Source organism: Salmo salar, chromosome 24 (assembly GCF_965601325.2).
Source record: "Salmo salar chromosome 24, fSalSal1, whole genome shotgun sequence".
In the NCBI taxonomy this organism is placed as follows: domain Eukaryota; kingdom Metazoa; phylum Chordata; class Actinopteri; order Salmoniformes; family Salmonidae; genus Salmo; species Salmo salar.
Window position 1 is genome coordinate 26,385,524 of NC_138314.1, and position 18,124 is coordinate 26,403,647.

At 43.7% G+C, this 18,124-nt stretch overlaps 1 protein-coding gene across 1 annotated transcript in view; it reads left to right on the plus strand.

Annotated features, from left to right (window-relative positions):
* LOC106585475 (citron rho-interacting kinase) overlaps nucleotides 1-18,044 on the plus strand; it is a 50,521-nt gene extending 32,477 nt beyond the window's left edge. Inside the window, exons 23-38 of the mRNA XM_014171718.3 lie at nucleotides 5,397-5,570; nucleotides 5,717-5,897; nucleotides 6,185-6,273; nucleotides 7,114-7,218; nucleotides 7,381-7,550; nucleotides 10,848-10,928; nucleotides 13,548-13,683; nucleotides 13,804-13,943; nucleotides 14,061-14,153; nucleotides 14,386-14,494; nucleotides 14,716-14,844; nucleotides 15,044-15,124; nucleotides 15,276-15,354; nucleotides 15,693-15,866; nucleotides 16,218-16,509; nucleotides 16,674-18,044. Of these exons, the coding sequence (XP_014027193.1) occupies nucleotides 5,397-5,570; nucleotides 5,717-5,897; nucleotides 6,185-6,273; nucleotides 7,114-7,218; nucleotides 7,381-7,550; nucleotides 10,848-10,928; nucleotides 13,548-13,683; nucleotides 13,804-13,943; nucleotides 14,061-14,153; nucleotides 14,386-14,494; nucleotides 14,716-14,844; nucleotides 15,044-15,124; nucleotides 15,276-15,354; nucleotides 15,693-15,866; nucleotides 16,218-16,509; nucleotides 16,674-16,697 (2,057 nt within the window). The 3' untranslated portion in view covers nucleotides 16,698-18,044. The remainder of the gene's footprint in view (nucleotides 1-5,396; nucleotides 5,571-5,716; nucleotides 5,898-6,184; nucleotides 6,274-7,113; nucleotides 7,219-7,380; nucleotides 7,551-10,847; nucleotides 10,929-13,547; nucleotides 13,684-13,803; nucleotides 13,944-14,060; nucleotides 14,154-14,385; nucleotides 14,495-14,715; nucleotides 14,845-15,043; nucleotides 15,125-15,275; nucleotides 15,355-15,692; nucleotides 15,867-16,217; nucleotides 16,510-16,673) is intronic.
* The last annotated feature ends 80 nt before the right edge of the window (nucleotides 18,045-18,124 follow it).

An 18,124-nucleotide genomic window follows, 5' to 3' on the forward strand; every position in this document is an offset into this window, starting at 1 on the left:
ATATCCAGTCCTGGTTTGAATGGACCTCTGAACACTAACTCAGTCCTCATAAAGTCTGTTAAGACTGGTGGCCAATCTACTGTTCTATTAGGGTCTGAGCTGGTTGTATCTGATGCTGGCTGTACACCTCTGGTTGTGCTAGTACTGGCTGAGGCTGCCTGTACTTCACCTGGGTCTGTGTTAGTACTTGCTGAAGCCAGCTGTACTGGGTCTGTGTTAGTACTTGCTGAAGCCAGCTGTACTGGGTCTGTGTTAGTACTTGCTGAAGCCGGCTGTATTGGCTCTGTGTTAGTACTTGCTGAAGCCAGCTGTACTGGCTCTGTGTTAGTACTTGCTGAAGCCAGCTGTACTGGGTCTGTGTTAGTACTTGCTGAAGCCAGCTGTACTGGGTCTGTGTTAGTACTTGCTGAAGCCAGCTGTACTGGGTCTGTGTTAGTACTTGCTGAAGCCAGCTGTACTGGGTCTGTGTTAGTACTTGCTGAAGCCAGCTGTACTGGGTCTGTGTTAGTACTTGCTGAAGCTGCCAGTACTGGGTCTGTGTTAGTACTTGCTGAAGCCGGCTATACTTGGTCTGTGTTTGTACTTGCTGAAACTGCCAGTACTGGGTCTGTGTTAGTATTTGCTGAAGCCAGCTGTACTGGGTCTGTGTTTGTACTTCCTGAAACTGCCAGTACTGGGTCTGTGTTAGTATTTGCTGAAGCCAGCTGTACTGGGTCTGTGTTTGTACTTGCTGAAACTGCCAGTATTGGGTCTGTGTTAGTACTTGCTGAAGCTGCCATTACTGGGTCTGTGTTAGTACTTGCTGAAGCCGGCTGTATTGGCTCTGTGTTAGTACTTGCTGAAGCCAGCTATACTGGGTCTGTGTTAGTACTTGCTGAAGCCAGCTGTACTGGGTCTGTGTTAGTACTTGCTGAAGCCAGCTGTACTGGGTCTGTGTTAGTACTTGCTGAAGCCATCTGTACTGGGTCTGTGTTAGTACTTGCTGAAGCCAGCTGTACTGGGTCTGTGTTAGTACTTGCTGAAGCCAGCTGTACTGGGTCTGTGTTAGTATTTGCTGAAGCCGGCTGTATTGGCTCTGTGTTAGTACTTGCTGAAGCCAGCTGTACTGGGTCTGTGTTAGAACTTGCTGAAGCCGGCTGTACTGGGTCTGTGTTAGTACTTGCTGAAGCTGCCAGTACTGGGTCTGTGTTAGTACTTGCTGAAGCCGGCTATACTTGGTCTGTGTTTGTACTTGCTGAAACTGCCAGTACTGGGTCTGTGTTAGTATTTGCTGAAGCCAGCTGTACTGGGTCTGTGTTTGTACTTCCTGAAACTGCCAGTACTGGGTCTGTGTTAGTATTTGCTGAAGCCAGCTGTACTGGGTCTGTGTTTGTACTTGCTGAAACTGCCAGTACTGGGTCTGTGTTAGTATTTGCTGAAGCCGCTGTACTGGGTCTGTGTTAGTACTTGCTGAAGCTGCCAGTACTGGGTCTGTGTTAGTATTTGCTGAAGCCGGCTGTACTGGGTCTGTGTTAGTATTTGCTGAAGCCGGCTGTACTGGGTCTGTGTTAGTACTTGCTGAAACTGCCAGTACTGGGTCTGTGTTAGTATTTGCTGAAGCCTGCTGTACTGGGTCTGTGTTAGTATTTGCTGAAGCCGGCTGTACTGGGTCTGTGTTAGTACTTGCTGAAACTGCCAGTACTGGGTCTGTGTTAGTATTTGCTGAAGCCTGCTGTACTGGGTCTGTGTTAGTACTTGCTGAAGCCAGCTGTACTGGGTCTGTGTTAGTACTGGCTGAGGCTGGATGTGGATCAATTGAGTCTGTGATTGTACTGGCTGCATTTTCAAATATAAAATACTATTTATACTCTGACTTGGCTGAATACTTGATGGTTATTATTTACTGAGAGATGTGCATCCATATTGCCCAGTATGCCCAGCTAATCAACATTTTAAATTCAATATATAGATCAATAGTCAATGTCAATCCATTGCTTTCCACTTGCATTAGTCCAGAATTGTAACTAAACCTTCACTGAGAGACTAGATAATCCTTGTCTTGTTTTAAAATGACTTGCGCCTGTGAGGAGTGCCATCACACCCATATATTGTCTGGACTGGTTCCCACAGAGGTTGCTGCTGGAAAGCGCGAGTTTCATTTCGTGCACGCGCATATGAACGCATGTTCACGCGCGACACGCTTATCTTTTCCTGAGTTACAGTTTATAAACACCGTTGGCGTTTATCAAACATAATAAATAGCTGTATTTCACTCTCACTTTTGTCAGGCACAAAGTCACAGAACACAGCTTTGGAAGTGGCTGGCAAGCAAGCAAGACACTGACAGACCAAGAGATGCACTGCCCAGCTAGGTTAGCAAGACAGACAGACTAGAGAGAGATGCACTGCAAGCTAGCACAACTTAACGGTACTGTTATTTGCTGACATCAAACTTGGAGAGGAGAGAACACAAGTTTACCTGATTGCTGTTCCCGCAATTCACTCTCATGGTGTTTTATTTTTTCTCTTTTCGTGACCAGAAGGTTAGTTCCACTTCATCCTCTTATCGAAGTTGTAAACATTGACACCCGCTTTGACACGAAGGGGAGGTGGGGCCTTTGCGTAATTTGCGGGGCCCTACGCAACTTGCGTAGTGAGCATATAGGGCCACCCGGCTCTGGCAACAACAGACCAAGTGCTGGAAAAAAGGTGTTCGCAAGGAATATCCAGAATATTTTGGTGTCTCATTCATGAAGAGAGTTGTGCCTGGTACCACATTGAAACTAATATTGAGGTTGATCATCTGTTGTTGTCTGCTTGATTTACAGCAGGGTGTTCTTAGATTTAACAGAAAAAGCATCAAGGTAATGTGTTCATGTTTTCATGTGTTTTGTGCCTCAGATTGGACACCGAGTCTACTGTGCACAATTGTGTAGGCTAGACTATTGCGCAACACCCAATGCAATTCCTATTAATTATTGTGGATATAATGACAAAAAAATTCACAATATAATCTGGTAATATAGCTTCATTAAATAGTACACGTAAAACACCAGTCTCAACGTCAACAGTGAAGAGGCGACTCCGGGATGGCCTTCTAGGCAGAGTTCCTCTGTCCAGTGTTTGTGTTCTTTTGCCCATCTTAATCTTTTATTGGCCAGTAAGAGATATATATGGCTTTTTCTTTGCAACTCTGCCTAGAAGGCCAGCATCCCGGAGTCGCCTCTTCACTGTTGACATTGAGACTGGTGTTTTGCGGGTACTATTTAATGAAGCTGCCAGTTGAGGACTTGTGAGGCGTCTGTTTCTCAAACTAGACACTAATGTACTTGTCCTCTTGCTCAGTTGTGCACCGGGACCTCCCACTCCTCTTTCTATTCTGGTTAGAGCCAGTTTGCACTGTTCTGTGAAGGAAGTAGTACACAGCGTTGTATGAGATCTTCAGTTTCTTGGCAATTTCTCGCATTGAATAGCCTTCATTTCTCAGAACAAGAATAGACTGACGAGTTTCAGAAGAAATCTCTTTGTTTCTGGCCATTTTGAGCCTGTAATCGAACCCACAAATGCAGATGCTCCAGATACTCAACTAGTCTGAAGAAGGCCAGTTTTATTGCTTCTGAAGAAGGACAGTTTTATTGCTTCTGCAATTTTAAAATGATACACTTGGGTTAGCTAACATAACGTGCCATTGGAACACAGGAGTGATGGTTGCTGATAATGAGCCTCTGTACGCCTATGTAGATATTACATAAACAATCTGCCGTTTCAAGCTACAATAGTCATTTACAACATTAACAATGTCTACACTGTATTTCTGATCAATTTGATGTTATTTTAAATGGACAAAAAAAAAGGTTTTCTTTCAAAAACAAGGACATTTCTAAGTGACCCCAAACTTTTGAACGGTAGTGTACTGTATACGTATCCTTTTTATTTTAGTTGCAAACCATTTAGAAATGTGTATCCCAATGTCACACATTGTCCCCGTTATTTATAGAAAGACCTTATGCCCAGCTAACACACACACCACCAGATGAGACCTCTGTGTGGGCTTCAGCAATGTGTCCATATTTCCATATAATGCAGTATATAATAAAGCTACTTGGAACTGTAATAGTACCTAGGCTTTTCTGATGGCCACTACCATCCTGCAAATATTCATCTTCCTCCTAATGCCTTAGACCTTTGTCCTTTTTCTCACACTCAACAGAGAGAAGGAGGGTCACTTTTGAAAGTAAGTTCTCCTAACTCATGGAGCCTTCGGTTTGCTGTCCCATCCCTTTAACCCTCTAACACACTCCGAATGGGCCAGATTTTAAAAGCTCCGCACTAGGATCAAATGGCAGATCTTTAGGGCGGCAGGTAGCCTAGCAGTTAGAACGTTGGGCCAGTAACTGAAAGGTTGCTGGTGCAGATTCAATGTGCCCTTGAGCAAGGCACTTAACCCTAATTGCTCCTGTAAATTTCTCTGGATAAGAGTGTCTGCTAAATGTTTTAAAAAAATGTTTAATGTAGAGTATGGTATGCTAAGTTTGGGTTTTTAATGCTTGTATTGGAGCTTCCACTTTCCAGTAATGCCCCTTTACTGAATTATTCAAGCTCTGAAGTTGGTGTTCACTTCAATGAAGGAGTATGTTCATCAAAAGTAACTTTACATGTCTATGCATACATAAATCATAAAGAAATGTTTCTTGGTAGCTTATAGTAAAAGTATTGTCTACCACCATGTTGGAATATTGTATCAATGCTCATTCTTGGCTGCTGTCAGGTAAATCATTGTAGAAATTAAATTCAAATCAGCAGATTGGATGATTAGACATTACCAGCTAACATAAAATCACCCTATCATGTTAAGGACCAATTATTTGTTTGTGACATACCGTTTTTGTGTCTGTATTCTACTTGGATAGATGAGAATGAAAACATTTACATACATAGTTCACTGTTGTTGAACTAAACTTTCCTCCCTCTAAGTGCTCAGCTTTGGAAATCTGAAGCAATTTCCTTTACATCTGTTGACCTACCCTCCAATCCATTGACCCTCACACAGCGATCTGCCGTGCATCTTGAACCACTGCAACTCAACCCAGACTTGCACACCATACATTTCTTTTCAGCTTTTCACCCTATACCGTACTGTTGGAACATATGAATCCAATTCCCTCAATAAGAAGATTCCTGGATGCATGTGTTAAGTTCCAGTCATGAACTGATCACTGGTGGATGATGCAATTAATATGATTTACATTTTTACTTCAGATCCTCTTTAACATTAACGTGTTGTTGGTGATGCTTACTGTTTGTTGCCTCACTTGCACAGCTGACATGGCATGGTGCACAGATTTGTGTTCTTCATACAATCATTGTGGTTGCTATGGACACTTTCCCTACTCACTGCCTTCTCTGGCTGTGTTCAGAGTACGGCCATCGCATGAAGGACAGTCAGAGAGACAGGGAGAGGGGGAGGCAGAGGGAGAGCATTCACCACAACACCCCTCACTGCTTCACCGTGGGACTCAACATGAGGGCTGCCAAGTGTACTGTGTGCCTGGATACTGTGCACTTCGGTCGTCAGGCAGCCACCTGTATCGGTATGTTATGTTCCAACTTTCCACTCCCTGTCACGTTGACTAGGCATGGCACATTTCTGTTGAGCAAGGCTTTTTCAGAAGGGTAGCCTGTACAGTATTGTGTTTCTGGCAGTCCTTGTCTTTATGTGTTTTCTTCTCTCCTTTAGAATGTCACGCTTTGTGCCATCCAAAATGCTCCCGCTGTCTTCCTGCCACGTGTGGCATGCCTGGGGACTGTGCCTTGCATATGGCTGAGGGGCTGTGCCGGGACAAAGGCAGTTCCCCTGGCCTGCAGCTCAAAGAGGCCAGTGGACATGTTCGTCTGGAGGGGTGGATGAAGCAGCCCAGGTGGGTCTGGTAACTCTGGTGTGTGGACTTCATACTTTCTATTACTGTGAAACAGATTTGACTAATAGCACTATACTATAGATCAACACTGCCTATCTGCTTGCCCTTGATCAATGTAGACTGATTGTTGATCTCTCATACTGTATTTGATATCATCTGAGATGGCTCTCTAGTGCTGAAGTATAATTGTAGACTACAGCATTACGCTCATCTGTCCCAGGTATTGATTGTCTGACTCTGTGGTAGTCTATGATGCTGGCCCAGTGACAAACGTGTGTGTTCTGCAGGAATGTGAAGCGTGGCCAGGGCTGGGAGAGGAAGTATTTGGTGCTGGATGGGACCAAGGTGACCATCTACGAAACAGAGCCCAGAGAAGGTCCTACAACTTTAAAGTTCCTATAGTAAATATGATTATAAAATACAGTGAGCTCCAAAAGTATTTGGACAGTGACACAAATATCCCCCCCCCCCCCCCCCCCCCCCTTGTTATTGTAATGGTGAGAGGTTAGCATGTCTTGGGGGTATGATATTTCTGTCTGTAACTTTCTCACTCAACATTATTCACAGTTCATTCAGAACTATCTGTAATCATGGTAGCATCCACATTAATGTAGGAGTGTTCAGAAACATAGTCTATTCTTATTTACAATAAAAGTGACTCCAAAATGACACAATACATTATTTACCATTCATTTCTATTGGACACAAAATAACCTGAAACACAACCAAAACAAACAGCAAATGCAGCAAACAAGTTTGTAGAGTCACGTGCTTGATGTAATCATTGTGTGCTAGGAATATGGGACCAAATACTAAACTTTTGACTACTTTAATAAACGTATAAGGGAATTTGGCCCAATACTTTTAGTCCCCTAAAATGGGGGGACTATGTGCAAAAAGTGCTGTAATTCATAAACATTCACCCGATATGGATTAAAATACTCTCAAATTAAAGCTGACAGACTGCACTTTAACCTCACTGTCATTGTATAATTTAAAATCCAAAGTGCTGAAGTACAGAGCCAAAGCGAAAAACGAATTGTGACTGTCCCAATTCTTTTGGAGCTCACTGTAGGTCGAACACCAAGTAGTACTTTTCAAAACAACCAATTCTTATTCCGCTGGGTTAACAGTGTTCCTGATTGCTGCCAGGTGGTGTATTTTGGTCTGTGTAGTTTTCGGTACATTTTGATTTCTCTCTGTTTGTGTTGTTCAGAGTCAGTGAAGCCGCTGGAGGAGTTTGAGCTGTGTCTGTCTGATGGAGACGTGATGGTGCATGGTGCTGTAGGGGCGTCTGAGCTGCTCAACACCGCCAAGTCAGGTACACCAAACTTACTTACACTCATAGCAAAGCCCTGCCACAGGGGGTGAGCTAAGATAGTGCCTCAACTGGTTATGATTAGCGCTTTACTTATTAGTATCATGATCTGCTTAGGAATGGACTGTCTCCTTGTTCCCTCACTGTGCTGTGGTGTGTGTGTAGATGTGCAGTATGTGCTAAAACTGGAGTCCCACCCCCACACCTCGTGCTGGCCCGGACAGACTCTGTACTTCATGGCTCCCAGTTTCCCAGACAAGCAGCGCTGGGTGGCCGTGCTGGAGTCTGTGGTGGCAGGGGGGCGAGCATCCCGGGAGAAGGCTGAGGCAGATGCAGTGAGTACCACAGTACTGTGGAGTTAAATGAGTATAATGACTTACTAATACACACAAACACACTCAACCAACCCAAAACCTTCCTGTAGCCTTAACGCTACACCTAGCTTCATGTCTACATCCCAGTTCAACCCTAACACCAGGCTTAACCTTAACTCTACCCCTAGCTTCATGTCTACATCCCAGTTCAACCCTAACACCAGGCTTAACCTTAACTCTACCCCTAGCTTCATGTCTACATCCCAGTTCAACCCTAACCCCAGGCACAACCTTAACTCTACCCCTAGCTTCATGTCTACATCCCAGTTCAACCCTAACACCAGGCTTAACCTTAACTCTACCCCTAGCTTCATGTCTACATCCCAGTTCAACCCTAACCCCAGGCACAACCCTAACTCTAACCCTAGCTTCATGGCCACATCCCAGTTCAACCCTAACCCCAGGCACAGCCCTAACTCTAACCCTAGCTTCATGTCTACATCCCAGTTCAACCCTAACCCCAGGTACAACCCTAACTCTAACCCTAGCTTCATGTCCACATCCCAGTTCAACCCTAACCCCAGGCACAGCCCTAACTCTAACCCTAGCTTCATGTCTACATCCCAGTTCAACCCTAACCCCAGGTACAACCCTAACTCTAACCCTAGCTTCATGTCCACATCCCAGTTCAACCCTAACCCCAGGCACAACCCTAACTCTAACCCTAGCTTCATGTCCACATCCCAGTTCAACCCTAACCCCAGGCACAACCCTAACTCTAACCCTAGCTTCATGTCTACATCCCAGTTCAACCCTAACCCCAGGTACAACCCTAACTCTAACCCTAGCTTCATGGCCACATCCCAGTTCAACCCTAACCCCAGGCACAGCCCTAACTCTAACCCTAGCTTCATGTCTACATCCCAGTTCAACCATAACCCCAGGCACAACCCTAACTCTAACCCTAGCTTCATGTCCACATCCCAGTTCAACCCTAACCCCAGGCACAACCCTAACTCTAACCCTAGCTTCATGTCTACATCCCAGTTCAACCATAACAATAGCCTCAGCCAATAGCTGTCATTGATGTCAGGGCTGCCAAGTGGATAGGCCCTTGTTTCCCTTGGCTAATGTTTTGAAGGTATTTGCTCTGTCTAGCTGCCTCAGGTCTGACTCAAGGGTTAAAACATCATTTTTACTGTATGGGGTGTATCCATAATACTTTACCACCACAGTGCATTTACAATTACCATCAGTTGTTTTCTTTAACACAGCATACTTGTGATGAGTATGACGCATCCATTAAATGTTTATGAATAATTTTTTTATTGGTTTAAAAAAAAAAAAATCAGGTGGTAAATTTACTGCAGTTGTAAAGTTTTGTGAGCAACATCTGATGTCTATTGTACTGTATGCGTCGTTAATTGTCCCTCTTCTTCTCTCTCTGTCTCTTTCGCTCTCTCTTTCTCTCACACCTGTTTGTTGCTTTTTCATCATGTCATACTGTATGTCCCTGTATGTGGGCATGTTTTGTTGATTTGCTCTATTCTACCCGTTCTATGGGGTTTCACTGCACATAGGCTGCTGTGTCCAAAAGACAGATGGTTCTGCCTCCTCTGGTCCAGGTAAAGAGTCCAACGAGGCTGCTTTTGTCTGCTTTCCTGTTGATACCAGACACACAGGCACTTAATACAGACAATTACAATGAAATTACAATTACAATACATTTTCAATTACAGTACAACATTAGAATTGCAATATTGAGAATAATGCTGTGCATGTTTGTCTTGAATGTGTGTTCATCTTTCCTGCTGTGCACCTCATGCTGTGACCACACTCTGTTTTTTTCCACAGTCCTTACTATTCTTTCCTCTATTGTCATATCAAAGTTGTGTTTACTGTAAGTGATTGTCTGACTGTTATAGCACCTGGCAACTATCAGACATGATTGTGTTTTGTTTAATATCTTTGCTTAGATGTATTGTGATTAGATCATTTGGTAGTCTTTTTGCTGTATATTGATTTACTTAAATGTTAGATTTCTGATGTTCTGCGAGGTGTTGAACTTTCAAGATGAATGAACATAGACTCATCACAAACCTATTACAGGGATATAACCAGACCTATGAATGTGATAGGCCTTCCTGTAGCCAGGACAAGTGGTCTGGTAGTACCATCAACTTTCACTTCTCCCACCCTGTAGCTTCTCTGTTCACTCTGCCAGGATACACTGTCTTTCTACCCCCTGTTCACTCTGCCAGGATACACTGTCTCTCTACCCCCTGTTCACTCTGCCAGGATACACTGTCTCTCTACCCCCTGTTCACTCTGCCAGGATACACTGTCTCTCTACCCCCTGTTCACTCTGCCAGAATACACTGTCTCTCTACCCCCTGTTCACTCTGCCAGGATACACTGTCTCTCTACCCCCTGTTCACTCTGCCAGGATACACTGTCTCTCTACCCCCTGTTCACTCTGCCAGGATACACTGTCTCTCTACCCTCTGTTCACTCTGCCAGAATACACTGTCTCTCTACCCCCTGTTCACTCTGCCAGAATACACTGTCTCTCTACCCCCGTTCACTCTGCCAGGATATACTGTCTCTCTACCCCCTGTTCACTCTGCCAGAATACACTGTCTCTCTACCCCCTGTTCACTCTGCCAGAATACACTGTCTCTCTACCCCCTGTTCACTCTGCGAGGATACACTGTCTCTCTACCCCCTGTTTACTCTGCCAGAATACACTGTCTCTCTACCCCCTGTTCACTCTGCCAGGATACACTGTCTCTCTACCCCCTGTTCACTCTGCCAGAATACACTGTCTCTCTACCCTCTGTTCACTCTGTCAGGATACACTGTCTCTATACCCCCTGTTCACTCTGCCAGAATACACTGTCTCTCTACCCCCTGTTCACTCTGCCAGAATACACTGTCTCTCTACCCCCTGTTCACTCTGCGAGGATACACTGTCTCTCTACCCCCTGTTTACTCTGCCAGAATACACTGTCTCTATACCCCCTGTTCACTCTGCCAGGATACACTGTCTCTCTACCCCCTGTTCACTCTGCGAGGATACACTGTCTCTCTACCCCCTGTTTACTCTGCCAGAATACACTGTCTCTATACCCCCTGTTCACTCTGCCAGAATACACTGTCTCTCTACCCCCTGTTCACTCTGCCAGAACACACTGTCTTCACCCCAACCTACCTGCACATAGACCCCCTCTCTCTCTGTTCCTATACAAACCCTGACAGAGTCCCGACTTTACTGAAGCTAAGCCTCCTGACCCTCTGTTTTTCTCCCCCTTCCACCAGAAACTGCTGGGGAACTCTCTGCTGAAGCTGGAGGGTGATGACAGACTTGACATCAACTGTACACTCCCCCTTACAGACCAGGTAATATAATGGCAAGCATATAGTGGGCAACTGCCAACCAGCCATTGAGTGTTATGGGTAGATTCATTTCTTCCCTGTGTTGTTAACATACAGTACCAGTCAAAAGTTTGGACACACCTACTCATTCCAGGATTTTTCTTTATTTTTAATACTTTCTACATTGGAGAATAATAGTGAAGACATCAAAACTATGAAATAACACATGGAGTCATGTAGTAACCAGAAAGTGTTAAACAAATCAAAATATATTCTTCAAAGTAGCAACCCTTTGCCTTGATGACAGCTTTGCACACACTTGGTATTCTCTCAACCAGATCCATGAGGTAGTCACCTGGAATGCATTTCAATTAACAGGTGTGCCTTGTTAATTTGTGGAATTTCTTTCCTTCTTAATGCGTTTGAGCCTTGCTGTGACAAGGTAGGGGTGGTATACAGAAGATAGCCCTATTTGGTAAAATACCAAGTCCATATTATGGCAATAACAGCTCAAATAAGCTCAATAACTTTTAAAGTTTCTTCAAGTGCAGTAGCAAAACCCATCAAGCTCTATGATGAAATTGGCTCTCATGAGGACCACCACGGGAAAGGAAGACCCAGAGTTACCTCTGCTGCAGAGGATAAGTTCATTAGAGTTAACTGCACTTCAGAATGCAGCCCAAATAAATGATTCACAGGGTTCAAGTAACAGACACATCTAAACATCAACTGTTCAGAGACTGCGTGAATCAGGCCTTCATGGTCGATTTTCGGAAAGAAACCACTACTAAAGGACACAAATAACAAGAAAATAATTGCCTGGGCCAAGAAACACGAACAATGGACATTAGACCAGTGGAAATCTGTTCTTTGGTCTGATGAGTCCAAATGAGAGATTTTTGGTTCTAACCGCCGTGTCTTTGTGAGATGCAGAGTAGGTGAACAGATGATATCCGCATGTGTGGTTCCCACCGTCAAGCATGGTGGAGGTGTGATGGTGTGGGGGTGCTTTGCTGGTGACACTGTCAGTGATCACTGTCAGTTATTTATTTATTTAACTCAGGTCAAACGTTTCGGGTAGCCTTCCACAATAAGTTGGGTGAATTTTGGCCCATTCCTCCTGACAGAGCTGGTGTAACTGAGTCAGGTTTGTAGGCCTCCTTGCTCGCACACGCTTTTTCAGTTCTGCCCACAAATTTTCTATAGGATTGAGGTCAGGACTTTGTGATGGCCACTCCAATACCTTGACTTTGTTGTCCTTAAGCCATTTTGCCACAACTTTGGAAGTATGCTTGGGGTCATTGTCCATAAGACCCATAAGCGACCAAGCTTTAACTTCCTGACTGATGTCTTGAGATGTTGCTTCAATTTATCCACATCATTTTCCTTTCTCATGATGTCATCTATTTTGTGAAGTGCACCAGTCCCTCCTGCAGCAAAGCAATCCCACAACATGATGTTGCCACCCCATTCTTCACGGTTGGGATGGTGTTCTTCGGCTTGCAAGCCTCCCCCTTTTTCCTCCAAACGTAACGATGGTCATTATGGCCAAACAGTTCTATTTTTGTTTCATCAGATCAGAGGACATTTCACCAAAAAGTACGATCTTTGTCCCCATGTGCAGTTGCAAACCGTAGTCTGTTTTTTTATGGCGGTTTTGGAGCAGTGGCTTCTTCCTTGCTAAGCGGCCTTTCAGGTTATGTCGACATAGGACTAGTTCTATTGTGGATATAGATAGTTTTGTACCTGTTTCCTCCAGCATCTTCACAAGGTCCTTTGCTGTTGTTCTGAGATTGATTTGCACTTTTCTCACCAAAGTACGTTCATCTATAGGAGACAGAACACGTCTCCTTCCTGAGCGGTATGACGGCTGCGTGGTCCCATGGTGTTTATACTTGCGTACTATTGTTTGTACAGATGAATGTGGTACCTTCAGGTGTTTGGAAATTGCTCCCAAGGATGAACCAGACTTGTGGAGGTCTACAATTTTTTTCTGAGGTCTTGGCTTATTTCTTTTGATTTTCCCATGATGTCAAGCAAATAGGCCCTGAAATACATTGAAATACATCCACAGGTACACCTCCAATTGACTCAAATGATATCAATTAGACTATCAGAAGCTTCTAAATCCATGACATCATTTTCTGGAATTTTCCAAGCTGTTTAAAGGCACAGTCAACTTAGTGTATGTAAACTTCTGACCCACTGGAATTGTGATACAGTGAATTATAAGTGAAATAATCTGTAAACAATTGTTTGAAAAATTACTTGTGTCATGCACAAAGTAGATGTCCTAACCGACTTGCCAAAACTATAGTTTGTTAACATGGTGGTTGAAAAAGAGTTTTAATGACATCAACCAAAGTGTATGTAAACTTCCGACTTCAACTGTAGCTGACATCAAGGCAGAGAGTGGCTTTTTTGAAGAATCTCCAATATAAAATATATTTTGATTTGTTTATCACTTTTTTAGTTACTACATAATTCCATAATTCCAATGTAAAAATCAGTAAAAATAAAGAAAAACCCTGGAATGAGTAGGTGTGTCCAAACTTTTGACTGGTACTGTATATCCACTTCATGTAGTGCCACAGTGTACAATACACTATCAGTGATGTGAGTCTGTTCTCTCCACTCCCACAGATAGTGTTAGTGGGCTCTGAGGAGGGTCTGTACGCCCTGAATCTGATCAAGAACTCCCTGACCCACATCCCTGGCCTGGGCTCCGTCTTCCAGATCCACATCATGAAAGAACATGAAAAGCTGCTGATGATTGTTGGTGAGACAGCCGACTTGACTCCACCAGTGATAACAGCACATATACATAGTCTACTACTGTCTAATTTATTTGTCAGTCAGACTGAATTGAATAGAGGTGTAATGTCTGTTTGGCCTGTAGGGGATGAGAGGGCGCTGTGTTTGGTGGAGATTAAAAAGGTGAAGCAGTCTCTGGCCCAGTCCCACCTGCCTGCCCAGTCTGAACTGGAACCATTTATCTTTGAGACGGTCAAGGGATGCCACCTCTTCTCTGCAGGCAGAGTAAGTCCACTGGTTTTCAATGGTTTGGGGACATTGTTTCAGTTGGTCATCCCTTGGCAGAAGAAATGTTTATCCCTTATGCTAGCTGTGTGGCTGATGTTGTGGATTTGTCTACAGATAGATAATGGGCCTTGTATCTGTGCTGCAATGCCTAACAAGATTACAATTCTGCGTTACAATGATAACCTCAACAAGTTCTGCATTCGCAAGGTGAGTATCACCTCAATGTGCACTACACACAAATAATCAGATGGAATGATAAATGCTTCATTTCCTGGTTACAGAGGACATTTAATTAACCCTCAAGACAGCTCACAGTAACTAGACATGCACCTCATTTATATTGAACTGTACCTGAAGAAAATCTGTTCCTCCTATCAGTTAATCAGATGTATTCCCTCGCTAATCCCCTAACGTCCTCCTTCCTCCACCCCTCTACCAGGAGATAGAGACTCTGGAGCCCTGCAGCTGCCTCCACCTGACCAGCTACAGCATCATCATCGGCACCAACAAGTTCTATGAGGTTGAGATGAAGCAGTATGTTCTGGAGGGTTAGTGGTCTTTTTGGAGTCGTTTTTTTTGCTGTACAGTTTCTCTCAGGAAACCCACTGGAACTCATGTGTACCACAAAATGAAATGTTGCCAATCCAAAAGTGCTACATGTAAATTAGCCACTCTACTGCACATTTTAAAGGTTGATGCCACGAAATAATTTCCATGACATTTCTTTATCTGTGACAGAGAGCGTGTTGTACTCGTGTCGCCCCTGTAGAGTTCCTGGATAAGAAGGACGTGTCTCTGGCCTCGGCGGTGTTTGCTTCCTCCTGCCACAGCTTCCCCATCTCCATAATGCAGGTCACCAGCACTCTGCAGCAGGAGGAGTACCTGCTCTGCTTCCATGGTGAGATCTGGCTTGACATTTGCAATTTAAATAAATGCATCTTAACATCTGTGATATTGTATTACCTGTTTTACTGTACATATTGGAAGAAATTGTTTGAGTTGTATTTCCCACACACAACCTATGTACTGTATATTGCCCACAGAATGATTGTAAAACTTTCCATGGTACATTCATCTACACTATTGTTCTGTCACAGAGTTTGGAGTGTTTGTGGACGCATATGGACGAAGGAGCCGCACTGAAGAGATCAAATGGAGCCGTCTGCCCCTGGCCTTCGGTGTGTATAGAAAAGCTTTGTCTTCACACAGTACATTTCTAACAAAGTGGTATACGTTGTGGTGGATTTGACGCAATATTGTCATAACGTGCTACGAATGTGTATGCCATGCCTTTTGTAATGTAACCCTTTCCCTCTCGGTCTTGCACAGCTTACAGAGAGCCCTACCTGTTTGTGACATATTTTAACTCTTTGGATGTGATCGAGGTTCAGGGACATGCTGCACTTGGGTAAAGGAAAACGACTGAAATACAAACTTACACAATAAGAACTTGATTATGACAAATGCATCAGGATTCATCTGAGTATGCAACCACAATCAATAAGACAAATTGAGAATAACACATAGTACAATAATAGAGAAATGATCTCCAATAATGTTCCCTGTCTGATGCTAATTGTTCTATTCATCCATTGTGCTAAATGGCAGGCATTATTGATTTATTTGCCCAGTAGGCCATTAAGCATGATGTTATTACTTCCTCTCAACTCACTGAATTGAATGTTGGGTAGTGTATTTCCAGACTTAATCCTAACCCTGCCTCTCTGTTTATGTACCTGTGTGTAGCCCTCCAGTGCTAGCCCACCTGGACATCCCTAACCCCCGTTACCTGGGTCCAGCCATCTCTTCCGGGGCCATCTACTTGGCCTCCTCCTACCAGAACAAGCTGCGGGTCATCTGCTGCAAGGGCAACCTGGTCAGGGAGTCTGGGGAGCTGCAGAGGACCGGCTCTAGCCGCGGGTGAGCTCTCCCTGTCATGTCCCCAAACCTTTAGCTAATGGCCCTGAACTACTGTACCATCAACTATTAAGGGTAGCACTTGCACATACAAATAAACAAAGGAAACTCTAGAAACTAGATACACTGGGTCACAAGTCTAATGCTAAGGGTATAGTGCCACCTGCTGTTTTGAGTTTTCATTGCTGATACTTAGCAAAGCTTGGCAGCCAAATATATTTTAGCCATTGTTATTGTTTCAATTAAAGCCAAAATCTGTAGTCATGGTTTTATCGATCTGACTTTTGTCTCATTTGAGCTGAAACAACAGCTTATTTGTCTCCATACATATGTCTTCTGCTCTGGCATCTACAGCAGCCCCAGTAAGAGAGGACCACCTACATACACAGAGCACATCTCCAAGCGTCTGGCCTCGGGCCCTAGCAGCCATGAGGGGCTTCACCGTGAGCCCAGCACACCGCACCGCTTCCGGGAGGGCCGAACTGAGTTCCGGCGGGACAAGTCCCCGGCACGCCCCCTGGACAGAGAGAAGTCCCCAGGCCCCAGACTGGACAGCCGCAGAGAGAGGTCCCCTGGAAGGTTTGACGATCGCCAACGTCTACACACCGGCTCTGACCGCCGCACACAGCTCACCCCTGTCAACAAGGTACAGTTACACAGCCACACTAGGAATTATATCTCGATTACATCAACTGCCCAATTTTTTTAATGATTGATTGTGAAGCTGGCACACTCAATAGTGCAGTAATACATATGAGTAGAGTTGATCTTCTGTGACAGAGGCTATGGCTATCGATCTCTGTATTTTAGGTGTGGGACCAGTCGTCTGTGTGAGTAACACAAGGAGAGGTTTAGGAGAGAGGAGCTGTGTGACCCTCTGTCCACTCTGCACATGGCTACGCCATCAAAGGGTGACCAACCAGAAAACCCATCGCCTGTATATAGTGCAATCTGGATTCATTTGCCAACACACTATTGCACTGGGAAATTTCCTTTGACAATCTTCTCCTTTCTGATATGTGTATTCATTGCTATGGTCCTATGGCAGATAGTTGTTCAACAGAGCAGCATTAGCAGGGAACCCCTGTGGATCTAATGGGTCAAGGATATAAACCTTTATAAGTACTAAAATCAAAGTTGTAAATATTGTTCCAGTTTTTATAGCGAAAAGGGAATAGTAGGCTGGTAAAGGCAAGTCTATATTTTTTAAGGACGTGTTTCTAATGACGTTGCAGGGAGAGAAATCTAATCTCAAAATCTCATCACCATCCCAGATACAATACTGTAGTTTTTGCTTTTCTATGGACGGTCAATCATGCCAACATTTAATCACCCATGTAGTGTACAAATAATATGGGTTCCAAGAAGTCAAAACTCATGAGCTTTTCACTTTGTACTTGAGAATAAGGGCTCTATTCAATCTGCAGCGCAGAAATTCAGCTTTACAGCATGATTGAAATGTATAGGCAATGTTAGCGGTTTAGCGGAGACTGTATTCACGGTAAACGCTGCATGTTGGCTCAATCTGAAATTACCTTTACATTTCTATCACGGAATCTGTAACACTTCAGCTTTAAAGACTGAATAGAGCCCTAACTGAGCAGGATTCCAAATTCATTGTTTCTACATGACCAGTCTTCTTTTTGGATCAACTTTGTATGGTCCTTTTCATTAAATGGACTTTAATATCTAATTGCATATGATTGCTTAATAACAGTTATTGTCTTACCATACTAATGGACAAAATAAATGTTAGGCTACAAGTGTTCCTTGTATTAAATATACCTAAGATGAATAATACGCCTATAAAAACTTTGTCTTTGATTTGAAACAGCAGGCAGCGGAGATGGCTGACCATTAGTCTGCTGCCTGCAGCTGCTTATTATGGTACAGATGTCCTGTTCTTACTTCTGTGCAGTGAACTAACTATGAAGTCCAGTAATCGTCAGGGTTCGTCTCTATTATCGCTTCTTTTTCAATTGATAAAATATTACATTTGTCACATCAGAAGAGCATGAGTAATTTAGAGCAGCAGTTGCTTTTTTTTTACCTTGATTTTTGGGTTGTGTTTTTCTGTCATGTATTCACATGAATTTGTATTCAATAAGTATACATTGTTGCAAGACAACTAAAAGGTTTTTCTTGATTTTTGTACATACATTAAAGATGATTGAGCTACCCTGGCAATGTGTCAAGATATGTCCTTTTTTTGTACCAGACAACTTACATATCATTTTGCATGAGATACTATTCCGGCTAGC